Genomic DNA, 20780 nt, shown 5'->3' on the forward strand with positions numbered 1-20780 from the left:
TTTGAGAGGCTTTATCTCAAGAATAACTTTAAGCAGTTGCTGAGCAAAGCAAGTCAGATTAAAGTAAGAGGAAGGTCCTGTGGGTGCATTGTACCTGGTTCTTCTTTGCCTATCCTTGCTTCACATTGGGTAATTTTGAATACCTGCTTCCCTTGAGTGGCAAAATCCCCAAGCTAGGAAGTGGCTGGTGCTGGAAAGGGGTGGGAGCAACAGTCAGTGCTGGAACATCTCAAGGGAGCAAGACTAGGAAGGTTTTCTCTGGAATACGGCTGAGCTAGACAAAAAGGCCAAGCCACAGCAAACGTGTTGGAGGTCCTACAGGACTTTCTTGGGATTCCCCTCCACATACCGAACAAAAAAGGCAGGACCAACGGGACAATGGGTGCAGGCGCTAGTGCGGAGGAGAAACACTCCCGTGAGCTAGAGAAGAAGCTGAAGGAAGATGCTGAGAAGGATGCCAGGACAGTCAAGCTACTGCTTCTTGGTAAGTCTGTCCCCATATCATCAAGGCTTTGCCCATGTTGTGACTGTGCAGCTACTTACTCTCCCCCCCACACGCTCTCATTTCTTATTTATCTATTTGATTTATATCCCACCCTTCCTCCCAGTAGGAGCCCAGGGCTCCTGCTGCCCTACTTAGCAGAGTGCTGCCCTGTTTTCTTTACAAAACCTGCTGCTGTGTGTGATATGTAAAAAGGGGGGAATGGCAAGTGCAAAGCAGACAGTTGTGCAAGTATATGACATTTGGCTCATGACTCCTCAACTACACAGGAGCAATCAGCAGCTGGGAAGATTTACATCTGAAAATGGCATAAGACTAAGATTACTATTATTATTAATCGTCATAATTTAACAGATGTATATACTGCTTGATAAAAAATATCATAGCAGTGTACAGTACAATATAAAAACACAATAAACTGTACTGATTATAAAATTCACTATGATCAGTAATAAATATAGGTGGAATCACACTTGGGGAATGCCTAAGTGAACAAAAATGTTTTGAGCAAGGATCTGAAAGTTGGCACTGTAGATGTTGTTGGTTAATTCATTTGTACCTTTCCAACAGCAGCCATAGTTTTTGTCACTTTGTCCCAAAAATACTGAAGAACTTTCTCATTGGCAGTGCTGCTGAGCCAACAATGGCAATATAGCAAGTGTCCGTCTTTTTCCATGTCATTGTGGGACTTTCTCCAGTCAAGGTTGAGCCAAATTTTTATTGTGTGCCCACCATGCAGCACAGGGAAGGAAGTAGCAGTCTCCAATCTCCCGCCCTCACCTGTGATGTCCTCATAACTTTGTGTGCCTGCCCATTGTCTGTGAAGCATTGCGGCTAAGCTGCTGTGGCCCTGATCTCATTGTTTCTGCAATAAAGGGGAGTAATACTTAAAACAATCTTATACCAAAGCCTTTGGGGCTAGGTAATCCTCCACAGCTCACTTGCTGCAACACCAGCCAAATGGAGCTAAGAGGCAAGCTCACTATAAGTCACCATTAAGGAGTAGGGCCAGGAAGAAAAGACAAGAGATGTCCTTTAAATTGCATCACTCAGAGGGCCAACATGGCCTCTCACCCCCAGAAAAGAAGGCTGGCCTATTGTGATAATAAAATACAAAGTGGTGTCTTCCCATCCACACCATACTCCCCCCACCTCTATGCCTGCCAAAGTCTGGAAAATCTAAAAGAGGTAGATTTCAGAAAGGTTGCCAACTGACCAAAACAACCTAAGAGGATTTGCTTTTGTACCTTTAACAACTCAGTATGCAGGGGCTGGCAACTGACATTTTTCATGGCATGGAGATATCAGCTGCAAATGTCTCCACATCAAGCTGCTGTTAAAAGCACAGCTCCAATGGTTGAAAATTTGACAACCCTAGAAGACTTAAGTCCTCTCCCCAGCTTGAGGTCCCTGCCTCTGCTTCTGTAAAGCTTTATTCATTCTCAACTTTTATGAAAAGCGAAACCACTATCACGCTTCATGAATCAATATTTTAAAGCTACTAAGGTGAACTGGGGAGGTGTCGGCTGTGTGTTCTAAATGTATACATTCTTCTACATTTCCAAAGTTTATTTTCCTTATGTTAATTACCTTAAATTATGTAATCTGCAAGGCAGCTGAGTAGTACTTTCGTCTTGAAACTGACCTCTTGACAAACATCTTCCTTATCTTTCTAACGCAGTTTCCAAAACCTAGTGACTAGGTTCACACAGAATGCCAAGCCAAGCCATGGCTTAGTTCACATGCACAGGTTTCCAGAGAGGAGATTGTGGCCACTTTGCTTCTCCCACTGGCCCTGCTGCTGTGGGGATTGGCCTATAACATTCTGCTGTCTGAGGTGAAGGATAAGATAGTGCCCCCTCCCCATTCCACACATAGAAGTTGACTAGACTGGAAGTTCAGCACATAACAGGATAGCATCCTCCACCGTATTTGAGGCAGCAAGCTAGTCTAGGGCCTGAAGACAGGCTGTAGCATATGCCGTTTTCTCCTCCAAGAGGACAATGGTGTGTGGGGGTTGAGAGCAACAGTCACCTCACTGCCTAATGGTAGGGCTGGCCCTGACCAAAGGGAGAATTACACAGTTTCATTTGAAGGACAGAAAGTACTTTAATGCATTTATAATGAGCTGCCTTATTCCGCATTACAGCATTGGCCTTTCTTCCACTGTTAAGATTCTCTAACTGGAGATACCTGTGACTAGGGATGGGTGACTCTGTCAATTTCAGATTTTCTTGGTTTCTCATTTTTTCAGTCTTAAGTGCAGTTCTCCACATTTCCATATCATTGTGATTTTTTTTACCATTTGTCATTGTTTACAGTTTCACCTAAGCTCTATGGAGTTCCTAACAGAGTACGGATCCATGTTATCTTGTATTTGGTTACACCAATCGCAGACTCCACTTCACAATATATTGATCATGTTGTCTTCCTTCACATCTCCTGACCAAATTTGTCACTTTGGCCATCTCCCATGTCTCATTAGCCAATCATCTAATGTGGAAAGGTTAGGGTTAATTTGTTATTTATTTAAAAACAGCTCTCATTAGCTCGTTAGTGAGCATTTCTCCTAATACTCGTATTTTTGTATGCAATTTTGCCTAACGTACACATTTTTGTAAAGCTACTTTCCCAAATGTCATGCATTTTTGTATGCTATCTTCAGGAATATATGCATTTTTACACACACTTTACCCTAAGTGATGCATTTTTGTACACATTACTTGGCTGGAGAAATGCACTGCAAAATTCCGAGAAGTGCACATTTCAAAGAATGGCAGTGTTTCAGTTCACTTATTGTTTTGTAAAGTGGAATTCTACCTGTGAATGAACTTGGAAGCTTCATTATGCAACTTGTGTGCTCTATGGCCTCTTCCTTCATTCCTGTTGGAGGTATAGAAAAGGAAAAGCAGGGGGGCTAGTAGGAAGAATGAGGGCTATACATATTTGTAGGACTTAGTGTTGATTTTGTAAGAACAGGTTAGTAACTGGTTCTTATTAACCTCCCAGCAGTTTACTCGCTATGGATTTTGTGCCATTTTTATTTATTATTTGATTTATTTATTATTTGATTTATATCCCGCCCTTCCTCCCAGAAGGAGCCCAGAGTGGCATAGGTGGATCTAAATTTTTGAGACAAATGCAGATTATGATCTCTCTTCCTTTTTGTTTTTTCTTCACCAGGAGCTGGAGAATCGGGGAAAAGCACCATTGTCAAGCAAATGAAGTATGTGTTCACACAGGCATTACAATAATTCTTTAAGAAGTGATAGTGAAACTGTACTAACAGGAATTCCTCAACATTCCCTATTGCATTCTCATCTCGTGTCATCTGGAAGAGACCGGCAATGCAAAAGTGCAGTGCCCACCGCCACCATCAACTCGTTCTTACAAGGTCACTTCACATGCTGTATGTTTAGGTGCTCACTCAAGATGTTTTTAAAGTGAACACTGAAAAGCAGGTTTTGTATTGCAACCAGCATGTTTGCAAATACCTGTATCATACAAGTACATTCATCAAAGAGCTGCTCCCTGCTCTCTGCAGTGTATACTCAATGCCAACAGGGGGGATCAAGCTGTAGGGGACTGCGGTCAAACATGCTGGGAAAGAGCAGTTTGCTGGCTTTCTTTGTCCATTTTTTATCTCCTTAGTAGGTAATTTTCTCTAGGAGTTGGGAGAGGAAGAAGAGAAAATTAGTTGCTGATTGGAAGTTCATCAGATATCCCTAGGCCTACAGATATTTCATCCTAGTAATTCCCTCCTTGGCCAGAGCTGGTACCCAGGCTGAAACCCTACCCAACATCCTTCAGAGCACCAAGTCAAGACCCACTGTGGACTCAAGTCCTAACAAGTGTTCAGGTGCAGTCCTCTGAGTATGTTTTGGATTGATTTTCTGCTCTTAACCTTCCACAGAATTATTCACCAGGATGGCTACTCCTTAGAGGAGTGTTTGGAGTTCATCTCCATTATCTACAGCAATACCTTGCAGTCCATGTTGGCTATTGTGAGGGCCATGGGCACACTCAACATCCAATATGGGGACTCCACCAGGCAGGTGAGTTACTGAGGAGTGGACTTGTTCCCCATTTGAATTTTCTTCTATTATTCTGGCTGATAGGGTTGGCGTTCCTGTCAAAACCCTGGTCGACTTGTGGAATACTGAAATGACCCGGGCAGTTGACATGATCGCTCCTGCGCGCCCTCTCCTATGTAGAGCTCATACAGCCCCATGGTATACTCTGGAGCTGAGAGCGATGAAACAGTATAGGAGACGGCTGGAGTGCAGATGGAGGTGGACTCCTGATGGATGCAACTATGCTCTGGTACGTGCCTATACCAACTTGTATTTAGGGGCAGTGCGGGCAGCAAAAAAACAATATTTTGTTGCCACTATTAAATCTTCTATCTGCCATCCAGCGGAACTTTTTAAAGTTGTCAGAGGGCTATTACATTCCGGCCCTAGGGACACGGTAGAATCATCCGAAGCAGGCTGTAATGAATTTGCTAGGCACTTCCAGGATAAAATCTCTTGCATCCGTCAGGACTTGGACTCCAGTGTTATAACAGTTGAATCAAATGAGGTGTCCGGAGCACAGCCTGGTCATGATTTTTTGGATGAGTTTCAATTGGTGCAGCTTGAGGACGTTGACAAGGTGATTGGACAGGTGCATGCAACCACTTCTGTGTTGGACCCTTGCCCCTCTTGGCTAATAAAAGCTAGCAGGGATGGAACAGCCGGCTGGGCCAGGGAAGTGATTAATGCCTCACTGCGCGAGGGAGAGATCCCTGGCTCCTTGAAGGCAGCGGTAGCAAGACCACTTTTGAAGAAATCTTCCCTGGACCCAGAAAATCTTAATAATTATAGGCCGGTAGCAAATGTCCCATTCCTGGGCAAGGTCCTAGAAAGAGTGGTTGCGGACCAACTCCAGACACTCTTGGATGAGACCGATTATCTGGATCCATTTCAATCGGGTTTCAGGCCCGGTTTTGGCACGGAGACGGCCTTGGTCGCCCTGTATGATGACCTTTGTCAGGAGAAAGACAGGGGGAGTGTAACTTTGTTGATTCTCCTTGATCTCTCAGCGGCTTTCGATACCATCGACCATGGTATTCTTCTTGAGAGACTTGCGGATTTGGGAGTTGGAGGTACTGCCTGGCAGTGGTTCTGCTCCTACCTGGCGGGTCGTCTCCAGAAGGTAGTGCTTGGGGAGCACTGCTCGACACCCTGGGTTCTACAATATGGAGTTCCACAGGGGTCAGTTCTGTCCCCCATGCTCTTTAACATCTATATGAAGCCGCTGGGTGCTGTCATCAGGAGTTTTGGAGTGCGTTGTCACCAGTATGCTGATGACACGCAGCTCTACTTCTCCTTTTCATCTTCATCAGGTGAGGCTGTCAAGGTGCTGAACCGATGCCTGGCGGCAATAATGGACTGGATGAGAGCGAATAAATTGAAGCTCAATCCAGACAAGACTGAGATGCTGTTAGTGGGTGGTTCCCCTGACCAGATGGTGGATGTTCCACCTGTTCTGGATGGGGTTGCACTCCCCCTGAAGGAGCAGGTTCGTAGTCTGGGAGTTCTTTTAGAACCATCCCTGTCACTAGAGGCTCAGGTAGCCTCAGTGGCACGGAGTGCTTTCTACCAACTTCGGTTGGTGGCCCAGCTACGTCACTATCTGGACAGGGAAAACCTTGCGTCAGTTGTCCATGCTCTGGTAACCTCTAAATTAGATTACTGTAATGCACTCTACGTGGGGCTGCCCTTGAAAATGGCTCGGAAACTGCAGCTCGTACAAAATGCGGCAGCCAGACTGATAACTGGGACCAGGCGGTCCGAACATATAACACTGATTCTGGCCCGCTTGCACTGGTTGCCCATATGTTTCCGGGCTCAATTCAAGGTGCTGGTTCTAACCTATAAAGCCTTGCACGGCATGGGGCCACAATACTTGACAGAACGCCTCTCCCGATATGAACCTACCCGTCCACTGCGCTCAACATCAAAGGCCCTCCTTCGGGTGCCTACTCAGAGAGAAGCCCGGAAGGTAACAACGAGAAAAAGGGCCTTCTCAGTGGTGGCCCCCGAACTATGGAATACTCTTCCTGATGAGGTACGCCTGGCACCAACATTATTATCCTTTCGGCGCCAGGTCAAAACTTTCCTCTTCTCCCAGGCATTTTAATCATTTTAACATTTTAATCATTTTAATATTTTAACATTTTAGTATTTCTACGTTTTAGTATTTACATGCATTTAATATGTGTTTAATTATGTTTTAATGTCTATTGATTAATTTATTTTTAATCCCTGATTTGTGGTTTTAATTGTGGTTTTAATTGTATGTTTGATGTTTATCTGATGTGAACCGCCCAGAGAGCTTCGGCTATGGGGCGTTATATAAATTTAATTAATAAATAATAAATAAATAAAATAAAATTAATCTGTTGTTATTGTTGTTGTTAGCAGCAGCAGCAGCAGCAATTTTTTAGAAGCACCTACAACCCCCAAGGTGTTACACATTAATAACAACAGAAAAGTTAAAAGAACATAGAATAAAAACAGCAGAGCCCAGTCTGCCAGATTATAGTCTTAAACAGATATATCAAGAAAAAGAAATGGGAAGCAGAAAAACCTAAATTAAATTAAGTTCAAATATCTCAGTTAATTGGAAAACACATGTGAAAATAAATGTCCCTGGGAGGGACTGGATCATGTGAATATCTGGGGGCAATATGTTCTCAAAGATAAGAAAGTGGACGGAGGCATGAGACAACCAAGACTAGTCTTTGGCCTTGGGATCAATGGTGACTTTTAAGGTCCAAGGGCCATATTCTCCTCTGGGTAACCTTCTGAGGCCACATGCCAGTGTTGAGTGGAGCCAGAGGCAAAAGTGGCAGAGCAACAAATGTGAATTTTACCTTGGTACAGTCAGCTGGTTTCTATACATTTGTGATCCTTCATCCAGGCAAACAAGAAGCATAATCAAAGTTCAAGAATACATTCCAGCCAAGCAAAAATACTCAAGGAAAGAGGGAAGCAAGATGCAACCTTGGGAGAGGTGTATGCTGGGGAGAGTTCCTAGGACCAGATAGAGAGGTTCCCCATTTTGGGCTAAGTGGAAACAGAGAAACTCTGGACTCTAGAAGAAGTATGAAGTGGAGCATGACAAGGGCTCTTCTTTCTTCAGTCAACTTTATGGAGGGGGGAGTTGAGATGAGAGAGGGTGCCTTGTCCCACTGAACATCATCTCCTGTCTCAATTGTAGGATGACTCCCGCAAGCTGCTGCACTTAGCAGACACCCTTGAAGAGGGCACCATGTCTAAGGAGATGTCCGACATCATCTGCCGCCTCTGGGAGGACCCTGGCATCCAGGCCTGCTTTGAGAGGGCCTCGGAGTACCAGCTGAATGACTCGGCTGGCTAGTAGGAGTCCTTTGCTTGTACCCCTTGAGACAGAGGCCAGGGCTTGTATGAGTGAATTGTCACGGGTGCGCAAGATGATCCCTTGCTTAATTAGATTTGCAGTGATTAGATACAGATGGAATCACACATCTTTTCCCACAACCCACTGATCTGACATTTTTGGGTATTTAGGAACTTTCTTAGACATTTATATTCCTACATCTCTGACAGGGAATGTCCCTGCTAGAAATCCAGGGGAGAATGCCCTTGCTCCCAGCACTGTTTGGCAGCTTGCACCCACTGCAATTGGCAAGGTGCCTCCCTCTTTTCCCATGAACTTTGTTAAGAAACAGACACATCAGGGATGATACAGGGAGGAGGACAGGCTGAGATCTGGAAACTACAGCATTGCTGAATTTGATGTCTGAGGAGTGTGACTGAGGAGTGTTTATTGTGGGTTTTTCCTGTCAGGGTGGTGCTGTCTGGGCCTGTGCAGCCGCTTTTCCCCTGCTGCCACTGATTCTTTAAGAACAATGCTCTTCTTTCTGATATAAAGGTTAGAGCTGCCACTTTTCTTGCCCAACACACTTGGCCATAGGAAATGTGGAACATATAGAAACACAGAATATAAAAACATAGAAAGCTGCCTTAGTATAAGGATCATTAGTATGAAGATTAACTCTATGTTATAATGAACTGAAGGATGGTTTTTAGCTTAAATTTGTTTGTGTGATATATATATATATGTATTTTTTTTAATCTTGTTGTAAGTCGCCTAGAGTGTCCCTAACCCGGACAGATAGGCGACTGAAAAATAAAATGTATTATTATTATTATTAAGAGTCAGATCTTTGGTACATCTGGCTCAGTACTGCCTATGCCCAGTAGTGTCTACAACGGCTGGCATTGGCTCTCCAGGATTTCAGACAAGACTCTCTTCCAGCCCTACCTGGAGATGCCAGATAGTGAACCACAGACCTTACGCATGCAAAGCAGATGCTCTGCCAGTGATGTACAGCCATTCCCCACTGTGACCCCCCCTCTGTGGGTCAGCTGTCTCCCAGAACTAGTTCACATTGTATCCCTTGTACCTTTCTATGTTCACAGTTATCTGAGTGACTTGCCACGGCTGGTGGCACCTGGATACGTCCCTACAGAGCAAGATGTTCTCCGCTCCAGGGTTAAGACCACGGGCATAATTGAAACCCAGTTTTCCTTTAAGGACCTCAACTTCAGGTACTGTATGACTATGGCAGGTGAGCAACCTACTAATAAGGAATATTGTGAAAGAGGGTGGAGCAGGCATACTGCAACAGCTATTGCCATGGAGTAACTGGTGCAGCATTGAGTTTTGACCCAAAATACACCACTGGAAATCTCAATTCAGCCATGAACATGCTAGTCTTAGGCAAGCCACTAGCTCGGTCTCACCCCCACCCTTACATCTGTAATATTACAATAATATTGACCTGCTTTAAAGTGCTGTGCTGATGTATGGGAAGGCTTTGGGGACTTACGGAAAGCACTTTGTAAGTACCAGGTATTATAACTATTAGTGAAGACAGAAGATAGTGGTATGATGTATGTGCTCTCATTGTTGCCTCAGTGTAAGTAGAAGGATGTAATTTAATTAATTTCATCTCTCTTATCATCATCATTATTATTATTGCATCATGAACTTTTTAAAATTTTAGATTTGATAGAATGCAGTGGAAATGTTTAAACTGGCAAATGATTATATCATTAGCTTCTGTGCATGTTCAACTATTGGGAGTTCTTTTTCCCCTGAGGGGAAAGCATCAACTCAAGAGGAAGCTCTGGCACAGCAGGATGGGAAGGTGCTGGGTATGTTGACTGGTGTTGATGATGGGGAGGTAATAGAATAATAGACATACTAGGTTTGAGGGTGAGTGCCTGAGACCGAACAGCTCAGGAAGATGGAACATCCTTATGACCAGGAATAGGAGTGATGGTGAAATGGTAGGAGGGGGAGGGTAATGGGCACAGACAAATGGTGCTTGTGTCTAATCTGAAGCATGATTGAAAGCAGCACCATTGTGAAAACTGTGATTGCTGCAATGTGATGGCCACCAGTAACAAGGTTGTTTGCTCCTAATCTGAAATATGACCGTGCTTCTTTAAAGGCTGCTGCACCACTGTGAAAAGTTTAGACTCCTGCACTGTAATAGGGGAAGCCATACTTTTGGAAATGTCACCTATTCCATTGCTCTTCTTAAAGACACAGGAGTTGACAACCAAAGACTTTCTTAGGGAAGGGGTCTTATTAGGGAGGGACAGCAACAATCTATGGTACCATAAAACACTGACAAATATATCATGGTACAAGCTTTTGTGGGTTGCAACTGACAAAAGAGTTACTGAGGCCCAAACCTGACAGTATAATGTGTCACTGCTGGCTGCTGCATGCCAAGCCTGCCCTTCTTTTTCCTTAATATCTAGTACAATTTTTCTTGTGCACTACAATGTATCATGTTGCCAGCCGATGATGGAGAGCTGGGGCAGGAAAATACAGTGTGGTATGATGCCTCAACCCAAGTTAAGTTATAGTGCAACTTACCTTGGGAATGAGATAAAAAGTTGCCCTGATAAATCAAGGCACCAGTATGTCACTTGTACTCTTTCACAGGCATTGCTTTCTGACTCTTTAGTCTCGTTCTAAGACTATATGGGAAGACTAGCAAACATCCAGAGGGATTGTGACCAATGGGCTAATGCTCAGAGCCGACGTATATTGCTTAGGCTGAAAATGGACATGGACTGCCTTCAAGTCGATTCTGACTTATGGTGACCCTATGAATAGGGTTTTCATGGTAAGCGGTATTCAGAGTGGTTTACCATTGCCTCCCTCTGAGACTAGTCCTCCCCAGCTGGCTAGGGCCTGCTCCACTTGCCACAGCTGCACAAGCCAGTCCTTCCTTGGCCACAACTGCCAGCTGGGGAGCAACTGGGCTCCTTGGGACTATGCAGCTTGCCCACAGCTGCACAGGTGGCAGGGCTTGTAACCCCTGAGCCACTCACTGTGGGGGTGATCTTTAGCTGGCCCTTGACACCCAGGAGACACGAGCGGGGATTTGAACTCACAGACTCTGGACTCCCAGCCAGGCTCTCCTCCCCACTGTGCTATACCAGCTGTTCCTTAGCTAGAAGAGGATAAACGGCAAAGGAAGACAGATCAAGACTGTATTGCCCCACCCTGTCAGGGAGCCCATGGATCTTTTGCTTCCTTAGCATTTGGTACCCATTTCAATTTCTATTTGAGAGGACTTGTCGCCCTCTAAGGATGCACAGTGAGAATGACAGAACTCCAAACTGTGAAGGAGTTTTTTTTTCCTTCTTAAAAGCAAGTTAGTTCCTTCACTCGCCCAGTGAGCTCTTCATTAGCTCCTTCTTTCCTACTAATACCTTTCTGTGGCTTTTATCTAGTGGGAGTAATTGTCTCTCATATACAATAATTTATTTAGCTTGGGTCTTCCAAAGTCTCCCATCTCAAATGGGTTATAAAAATTCTCTCTAGAGAAGATCCATTGGAAAATTCAATATTTAATAAAATATATGGGGCTGTACATTCTCATGTGGCAGCCAAAACAATACTGAACTATCTCAGAAACTGTCATGCCACCAATGAATTGGCAGGTTAACCTAAATCATTCTCTGACATTTACTACCTACCACTCATCACTGGGGGCTCTTGTTGCTCCATTAGGGCTTCTAGTTCACAATTGTGCAACAATGCTAGAAGTCACAACTAGCAAATTCCTCCTCTGCTACTCTTAAAAGTACACCAACCCTGTACACCCTCTTGTCCCACAAACTGTAACCCTCCAACTCCACCTTCCTGCCTGTCTACTTCCTTCCTGCTGGTAATGCAGAATCCCTCCTGCTCCTAGACCCAAAGTGAGGTTTTGCCACTGCTTGTGTCCACCTTTATTCAACTCCTACTGGGAGGAAGGGCAGGATAGCAATTTAATAAATAAATAAAATAAACTCCATATTTTCCCCAGGTTGCTGCTTTTCAGCCCACTGCCTACTTTGTCCAACTTCCTGTAGGAACTTTGTCTCTTGGCTGGATTACATTGCCATTTACCTCCACTTACAATAGAATGCAGCCCATCTTCACGCTTCTGCTACTTTATCTGGCCTTCTCTTAAGTTAAATAAATAAATGTTCCAATTCTGCAGTCTATTTCCTACTTTGCATCTTCTCTTCAGGCACCTTGCCTCGAGGTTCCTGCCCCTCAGCTTTCCTGCCTTCCTTTGATGTTTTTAATTATCATTCTGTCCTGCAAGGCTAAGCTTTCCCCTAAGGCCCTGTGTGAGGGGTTTGAAGCCCAGCCAAAGCAACAACTTTCCCTTCTCTCATATAAACTAGACTTCAAACATTTCTGACTATCTATTCCCTCAGCAGCTGTCAATGAACCAGCTCAGCCAATCAGTATTAGAGGCTTCACCGCCACAGGTATAATTCAATGTAAATGTGTTAGAAGTGAGACCAGCATTGAAATGCTGCAGTGTGGAGTGCTGCTGTTCAGGATTCCAGCCAGCTAACCACACCCTCCTCCTGGATACTCAATTTCCTTTGCATACGAGTTTTCAGTCCCACTCCCCCAACAGTCAGTCAGCATTCCATGGCCATTGGGGATGCTTAGTCCTCACTGGGGTATTTTTTGTGTTCCCCTCCTTAGAGATTCTTTCTCAAGATTTGTTGTACTTTTCCAAATTTTAAGCTTTCCCCAAGCCTGCTGATACCTTCCTCTTGCGTGCGAACAGCGCTATTTTGGCTGCATAAAGATCCACACTCTTAACTTTGGAAACGGAGGGAATTAGGTTGGGAGTTGTGGAGTTCTGCATTAGTGTTCGAAGTGTTGGAGAAGAACACCACAATGCTGTGCGGCTCTAGCCCACATGACATCATACCTTTGGGATTAAGAGCTAGGACCCTGTTCCTGCTTCCATGTGGGAAGAACATGCCTGTCCATTACTGTTGGCATTTGTTTTACTCACTAACCCTTAAGAGAGTGACCAGTACTTGTTCTTAGGCTTATAGTTCCTCCACCAGAAGCTGCTGTTCATGGACTGGCATCACACTCGCTACTGGTAAAGATGCCAAGAACCATCTTCAAGATACCTGGTCCTTGATAGCCCTGGCACAGAATAGGCAAACAGGGATGCTGCAGTCCATTCTTCTATAACTGGACGCTTCTACCTCACTCTTGGCTACTTCAAACCTGTACTACCTGCCAGGTATCTGGATGACCATGAAGCTGGTCCTGCCGCTCTCCTATTGCTGTTAGATGTCTCAAAAGAAACTAATCCAGCCTTAAGATTATCAGTAAAGGAAGGGGGTGTTCCTTCCTAAGCTACTTTGTAATGACTTCCATGGGCGAGGACAGGGAAATGAGAAAAGTTTTTTATACAGGCATACACAATTTTTGGTAGTTTCCTTCCTTTTTTCCTCTCTGTACATTGAAGGCTGAAGGACAATAAATCAGCAGAGCAATGGGTGCACTCCCATTTAAAAGAGCTAGTGAGGTGCAGTGGCTAAAGAGTTGGTCTGGGACTGCGGAGTCCCAGGTTAAAATCTCCACTCAGTCAAGCAGCTCACTGGGTGACCTTGTGCCAGTCACTATCACACAGCCAACACTACCCCACAAGGTTGTTGTGAGGATAAAATTCAGGTGGGTGGGTGAGAACTATATGTACCACCATTTGTTGGAGGGAGACAGAAAACAAGGCAAATAACTTAAATATCTTGCACTTCTGTTATTCATTTCATAGAAAATCTGGCACAACCTTAGCAGGTATTCACAATGGTGCCGTTAAATTCCTTTAAATTTTGTACTGGTGGGGAAGTCTCTTTAGGTGATAATATGCGTTGCTCACAATGTAGTCAGCCAGCATGGCTGTGTTTGGGGGGGCTGCCTCCTCCGTCCCAGAGATATATATAAATGCTCACCAGTCCAGTTGGATGGGCAGTTCTTTATTCACATCACTATTAAGAACCATGTTTGGGCCTTTATGGGTCACTATAGACCTTTCCCTCTAGTTTTGCAGTAACACATTTGGGGGGGGAGGCTGTTCAGAAGGGGCCTTTCTTAACTTCCTGGTAGGATGTTTGACGTGGGGGGCCAACGCTCAGAACGCAAGAAGTGGATCCACTGTTTTGAAGGAGTCACTTGCATCATCTTCATTGCTGCCCTCAGCGCTTATGACATGGTCCTGGTGGAGGATGATGAAGTAGTAAGTAGCACCTCAAGGTATCTTCAGACATTTTAGACTTTGGCTGTCACTAAAACTAGCAAATTAATTATTTTTATTATTATTATTATTACTAGAACTAGCAAATTAATGGTAGAGGTAGTGTAATGTAATACTGTGATACCTCAGTTAACAAATCCTCCAGGAAAGCTCCTTTTAACAAAGTCTTTTTTGGGGGTGGGAGGGGGTGCACACTAATGACAGTCAGAATGTGGCTCCCTGTCTATTGGATTGCAGCTGCTATCGGCACCTCATGCATGGCTGGAATGGTGCTTCTTGCCAGGTGTTGAAGGGGCCTTCACAGCAGACACTGCTTTGAGTGCCCTGGTAGCTTTGATTACTGCGGACACGTCTGCTCGAGTGGGGGAGGATGGCGCACGCACGCACGCACGCACACACACACACACACACCCCAAGTATAGGGTAGTGGTGGTGACACCTGCCCCTTGCCTGCCTGCTCAAGTGCAGGGAGAGAACTGTGCTCAAAGCTTTCGATGGCTATAACAGGGTGCTACATGATAAAAAAAAAAAAAGGCAAGGCAGGCATCCCTGGATGCATTTTGGAAGAAGCTTTCAAGCGGTCCCCCTGGTTGTTTCTTTTCAGACGTGTATTACTAGTTTTGAATTTTAAAAAATGCTGAAACGTGTGGAACTGCTCTTTTATATGGTGTAGGACTCCATCTCTATTCTTTCCATGTTATTCTTACCTCTGGTACCAACATTTCTGTTAAAGAAGTAATGTCCAGGAACGCATGCACTTCATTAACGGAGGTATTATTGTAGTTACAGCATCACTCAGACTGGAACTGATGAGATCAAGGCTCACATCCTTACTAAACTATGAAGCTCACTGGGCAAGTCACTCTGCCTAACCTACCTCACAGGATTGTTGAGGATAAGATGGGAGGACAGAATACCAGATAGCTGCCAGGAGCTCCTAGAAGATGGGGTATCAATTAATAGACGACATAAGCAGACCTAAATTTCCAATTACGATTTGGATTAGGGCTGTGAGCGAAAGGGAAAAGGTCTTTCTAATCCAGTCTTTTCTTCCAGAATCGCATGCATGAGAGCCTGCACCTCTTCAACAGTCTCTGCAACCACCGGTACTTTGCCACCACCTCCATTGTTCTTTTCCTCAATAAGAAAGATGTTTTCCAGGAAAAGATCAAGAAGGCGCACCTCAGCATCTGCTTTCCAGATTACAATGGTGAGCTCTCAGCGTGCAACATGCGCATTGATGTGGCCACAGTGCCATCTTACAGCAGGGCTGGGGAACGTGTCCCCTCTCCTGTCTTTGGTGAGCAGAAATGTAGGAATTTGCATGGTAGATGCAGGAACAGAGAAAGTGAGTGTTTTTTAAATTCTGTAAAATGTTTCAGAGAGACTAGAAGTTGAACATCAAAAAGGTTGGCTAGTTTTGGAGCGGTCTGGTATTTTTATTAAATGAGCATCAAGGGAGCAAATGGAAAAATGCATACATTTAAATTAAGAGAGGAAATAAATGAGCAGTGGCTGTATATGCTTATACCACCCCTGCCTTTCCGAGAAAGGTGGTGGCACTAGAAGTGGACTGCAATATCATGAAACATGTATCTGCAAAGTCTCTGTCTTGTTGTCCTATGGAGCCAAGTAATATAATGCATTCAGTACAACCAAAGAATACCAAAGCCCTAGGAACATATTATTTTTGCAGTTTCACTAAGCATATGAGAAGTCATGAGTTTAGCCATGCTAATATTATGACATTCACCCTGAGCTGATAACAGAACTCGTATTTGCTTGGGTGGATGCTGTGTCTGGGGGTGGGGATGGCCGCTGCCAGGAATGGGAAGAGTTGGGCCTTGTTCTCGTGGAGAGCTGGTCTCTGTGTATGCTTAACACTGCCATGCACTTTTGTGACATGGAGAAAAGAGAGGGGAGCATATTATTTGCTTCTTTGGGTGAGAAAAACAGGCTACCCTCTGTGCTCCCCTGGCCCCATCACACCAATCTATATCTTGCCGTGAAAGAAGGTGGGTGTTCCTTTTGTGGACAATAATACCCTTATTATAACAAACATGCTTTGGAAAAGAAACCACAAGGGGGCCTCCGTGCTCTGGGAAACACGACTCTCTCCTGCCACGTAAACCGGAAGTCGGCATCTCCAGTCCCCCTCCTCTCTCTGCGTGTTTGTGTTTGTGTGTGTGTGTGTGTGAGAGAGAGAGAGAGAGAGAGAGAACAGTTCTCACCTTTTTGCACTTCTGCCTTGTCCACTTGCCTATTCCTTCTCATTTTTCATCTTTAAAATTGCTGTTCTCCAGTTCCTGCCAAATGCAGGCAGATGTGATGTTGTGGTCATGGTTAAAAATTTACATTATATGGCGCATGCATGCAAGACTCCTTTCTCTCAAGGAGTCATGGGATGCTGCAAGTGAAGGGGGAGGGATGGCGTAACCCTTGCCTCTCTGGCGATTTCTTGCTCAGCAATGCCCCTGTTTTTTCACTCGCAGGGTAAAAGACAGGAGCCAAGGCCAACGCCAAAACTAATAGTGGCGGCTGCATTTGTTCTGGCTCTCATCCTGTATATAAAGCAGGGGGTGAAGGCCTGATTTGGAGAGAGAAGGCACGTGTACCTGCGAACCCTGCCCCGTTTCCTTCCCCACAGATGCTTTTTTATCCTCAGCTGCTCTAGTAGCAGAAGTGAGTTCAGCTGGGAGAAAAGTGCTTGCAATGAGAGCCTACAGCCAAATAAGGGGTGGTTATAGGGAAGGGTTAGCACCCCTCATGTGTACCCCACTTTTGCTTTAGATACTGGACCCCAGCTCCCTACTTTCTACATTGTATATGACTGGGGCAGTCCAATGTTTCAGCAAATGGACTTGCTGCTGTTACAGTCAGTTTGACCCTTATGGGGAAGGTTGTATTATTTTCAGCCCCAACATGACAGGGGCATCACCCCAATTAAAAAACAAACAAATACCTGGAACACCCAATGTGTGTTTTCTTAGGCTATCAAATTATCATTAATAATAAAAAGATAGAAAAGATTATTTCAACCTAAAAAAAAGTTGTAACATAACCACAGAAAACTCTGGAAAGCTGCATTTCTTTAGGCAGCGGATTCCCAAACCTAACAGTCCCCACGCTCCTTTCATCAAATGGAAAAGATTTCAGGAAGGGGCTTTCCTAAAAATATCATAGAGCCATGGAGTTCATATGCATGACGAAGTCTCTTAAAATACACAGAACCAAAGGTTACCTGGGGAATTATAGAACATCAGAAGGTGTGTTTTCTGAGTGACAGAAATTTGAATGATTAAGGTAGAGTTCCTGCAATGGAACTTCCAGACACAATATTGCTATAATCTCCAACAAAGTAATTTGGGTACAGATTTGGATAAATTCTCTTGGAAGTCCAGCTGGAGTCAAGTTTAGCATTAGGAGAGTAACAGCATAGTTGTGACCAAATGTAACCAGCCCAAGCTTAATTAGCGCCCTGCCTCATTTGCAGATGGATGAAGGCCCTGAGGCAGGAGACATCAGGTGGAAATGTGTAGAATCAATACTTTTTTAAAAAAATCAATCCATAAGTGAAGCTGCTCTTTGATACTATCCTAGCATCCATGTCTATGCAGGGGCCAATACATATGAGGATGCCGGTGCCTATATCAAGCTGCAATTCCTGGAGTTGAATATAAGACGGGATGTGAAGGAAATCTACTCACACATGACCTGTGCCACTGACACACAGAATGTCAAGTTTGTCTTTGATGCTGTCACTGACATAATCATCAAGGAAAACCTGAAGGATTGTGGCCTCTTTTGACGGCAGGTGCTTTCATTTCCTAGCTTGGTCAGCTCCACTCAGCGGGGGCAGGGTGGGGTGCGAGGAGACAACTTGGAATGAACACGCCAAGAGCCTACTTCCCCAATGTAAATGGTTAGGCAGATCCCGTTTTGTTATTAGATTGTGCAGTGACAGGTGAAACAGCCTCCTACTACAAAACGAAGCAGACTCTTGCCACAGAGCCACATGGGTGGGAGGCCTATATTTTAGTGGTAGAGCACATGCTTTGAACTCAGAAGGTCAAAGATCACAGTTCAAGTCTCTGGTGTGTCCAGTTTGATAGTAGGTTAGGTAACATCCCTGTCTGAGGCCCGGGAGAGCTGCTACCAGTCAGAATAAGTAATTTTTAGACAAGCTATCTTCTCAACAGGAAAAGGCTAGTGCCCAAGTCCTGCTTGTGGGCTTCCCCAAGGCTGGCCAATATGTGAGGCACGATGCTGGACTGGATGGATTCTTGGCCTGATCCAGGAAAACTCTTATGTTCATAGGAAGTGGTGGGGGAAAGGGGCTTTCTAGGAGAACTAGTTGCTAAGCAGGATCTTCATTCCTAACTTTGCAACATGTTCACTCTCTCTGCAGGTATCCCTGGCTCTTCTGATGAAATGCAGCATTGCTAATTCAGCAGTGTGAAAGAGAAGCAAGCCCCTCACCTAAGCTGACGCATTCATTCTTGCACACTGGCTGGTTATAATGACTCATCCACGGTGAAAGGAGTTTTTTCCCTCATATGAACTAAGCCAGACAGAAGCCAATGACAGATCCTCTATGATGGTGTGGGCATTTATTAACCCTCTAAACTCAGGCTGCTTTTAGTAGGTCTCCGTATTATGCCTCAGGTGTTTTGATGTCCACCTCTTCTGTGTACATGCAGGAAAAGCAGGCAAGATCTTTGTTCTGGAATCTCTCTTTCTACCTAAGCCAGTGCTGTGCCACTGTGGTGTGAACGGCATAAGCCTGTGTGGCCTTTCCTTCCATACTGGACTTGTTTGCCAAGTTCTGACCTTTTTGCTAAACTTTTTTTGTCTTTTCTTACCTACTCTTGCTTTCAGCTAGTGGCACACTGCTCCCTGGAAATAGTGGGCAGATGCTAGGCTTTTTATAGGAGTTGTACTAGAGTACTAGAATTCTATCACACTCGCCACAGGACACTGAAGAAGCACCAGTAGATGGAGAGATTCTGACCTTTTACGCCAGGTGCATTTGGAACAGTTCAGGAAAAGCTTGAAAGCCAAACTCCTGGCCAAGACAAAAGTTAGTGTTCTAGAACTCTCCTTGAGATAAGGTTTCAGCTGTATTTCTTGCTTAAAAAAGCATGTTTGTAGCATGGTTTTCTCCAGTGGAGCTCTTCTCCCTGTTTTGCAAAACCTTATCACATGGAGGCTCTATGGTCAAGTACAGTAGTACCAACAATTGAAGCACAAGCATAGATATGGATATCACACTATCACAGAGGACTGGTTTTAACAATAAGGGCTGAAGAATAAAAAAAGCTCAGTTTATCTGTTTTGTTTCTAGGACTTAGGATCATGTATCGCTTAGTAAGTTTTTTAGCTAGAAGTGGAGATCCGTATTTAAAGTCAATAGTGCCTAGACTCTACAATGCAAGACCTAAAGAATTTGTGATAGCTACCAGCTTGCTGGTCATGATTTTGGTACTCCAGGTTGGCTTCATCCTGGAAGAACAGATCACGTTCTTCTGTAGCCATCAGCTAAGACAGTCAAAATCATGACTGTCATGAAAACAAAGGGCTATGATTTGTATTCCTAATTCACCTGCTGTTGTAACACTGGATTATTCAGGAATTACCATCCCAAGATGTATTTTTTGGGTGGGTGTGTGGCAAAACTGCCTTTAAAATAGTGCTCTAAATCACACACGTACACATGTGAATATGAATGTTATAGTTAATTAAAGCAAGTTGAATGGAAAAAATACATCAAAAATAGCAATTGTGCACATTAACTGGGTAAGAATATAAGAGCCTGCTAGATTAGGCGAATTGCCCATCTAGTCCAGCATCCTGTTTTCACAGTGGCCAACCAGATGCTTGTGAGAAGCCCACAAGAAGGACCTGAGCACAACAGCACTTTCCTCTGCTGCAATTTCGAGCAACTGGAATGTGCACACAATACAAAGATGAACAAGGAATTGTGTGAATATGCATAATTTTCAAGTTTTGTTGGATGATACATTATATAACAATACATATTGACCAGTAAAAATGCAGTCTCCAAGTGGAATGTGTGAAATACCTTCTTGATTGACTGTTCTGCATATTCCACTACCTTACTTCAAGGCTATTCATATTGATTCTATATGCAAAATCCACTCCTAATACTGTTTGCTTGTGTACATTTCCCATAACACACTTCCTCCACTGTTGGAGGCAGTATGCTTCTGAAGGCTTCAATCTGCTAAAAATGCACCATGGTCATTTCCCCTGCACATTCTGTCTGCATGCACACTCCACCTGCACCCAAAGGAAAGGTACGGCAAAGAGTGGACTTTGTGGATAGGTGTTAAACTGCTCCTCATGTTCTTTCCAAGCAGAGGCCTCTAACTGGAACCGTGAGAGATGGTTATCACAGAGTTGCTTGAAGTCAGCTTAAGAAAGGTTCTTATTTGCTGACAATGGACTAGGATATGCATCTTCTTTAAAGCATCATACTATTCCCAGCCAGCAGAAAAGACAGTGGTGTATTCCATTCCCGGCAGCACATGGTTATCCTATACTGTATAAAATCCTACACCCCCAAAAGCCCTTCATCCG

At 44.3% G+C, this 20780-nt stretch overlaps 1 protein-coding gene across 1 annotated transcript; it reads left to right on the forward strand.

The window, feature by feature from the left end:
* Positions 1-378: 378 nt before the first annotated feature.
* On the forward strand, positions 379-18945 carry GNAT1 (G protein subunit alpha transducin 1). Its single transcript, XM_061617806.1, has 9 exons — positions 379-484; positions 3686-3728; positions 4416-4557; positions 7769-7926; positions 9013-9141; positions 14033-14162; positions 15237-15390; positions 17798-17994; positions 18589-18945. Exons 1-8 carry the CDS (start codon positions 379-381, stop codon positions 17986-17988), a joined length of 1053 nt encoding a protein of 350 aa, XP_061473790.1. The 3' UTR covers positions 17989-17994; positions 18589-18945.
* The last annotated feature ends 1835 nt before the right edge of the window (positions 18946-20780 follow it).

The sequence above is a fragment of the Rhineura floridana genome, chromosome 3, assembly GCF_030035675.1.
Source record: "Rhineura floridana isolate rRhiFlo1 chromosome 3, rRhiFlo1.hap2, whole genome shotgun sequence".
NCBI lineage: Eukaryota > Metazoa > Chordata > Lepidosauria > Squamata > Rhineuridae > Rhineura > Rhineura floridana.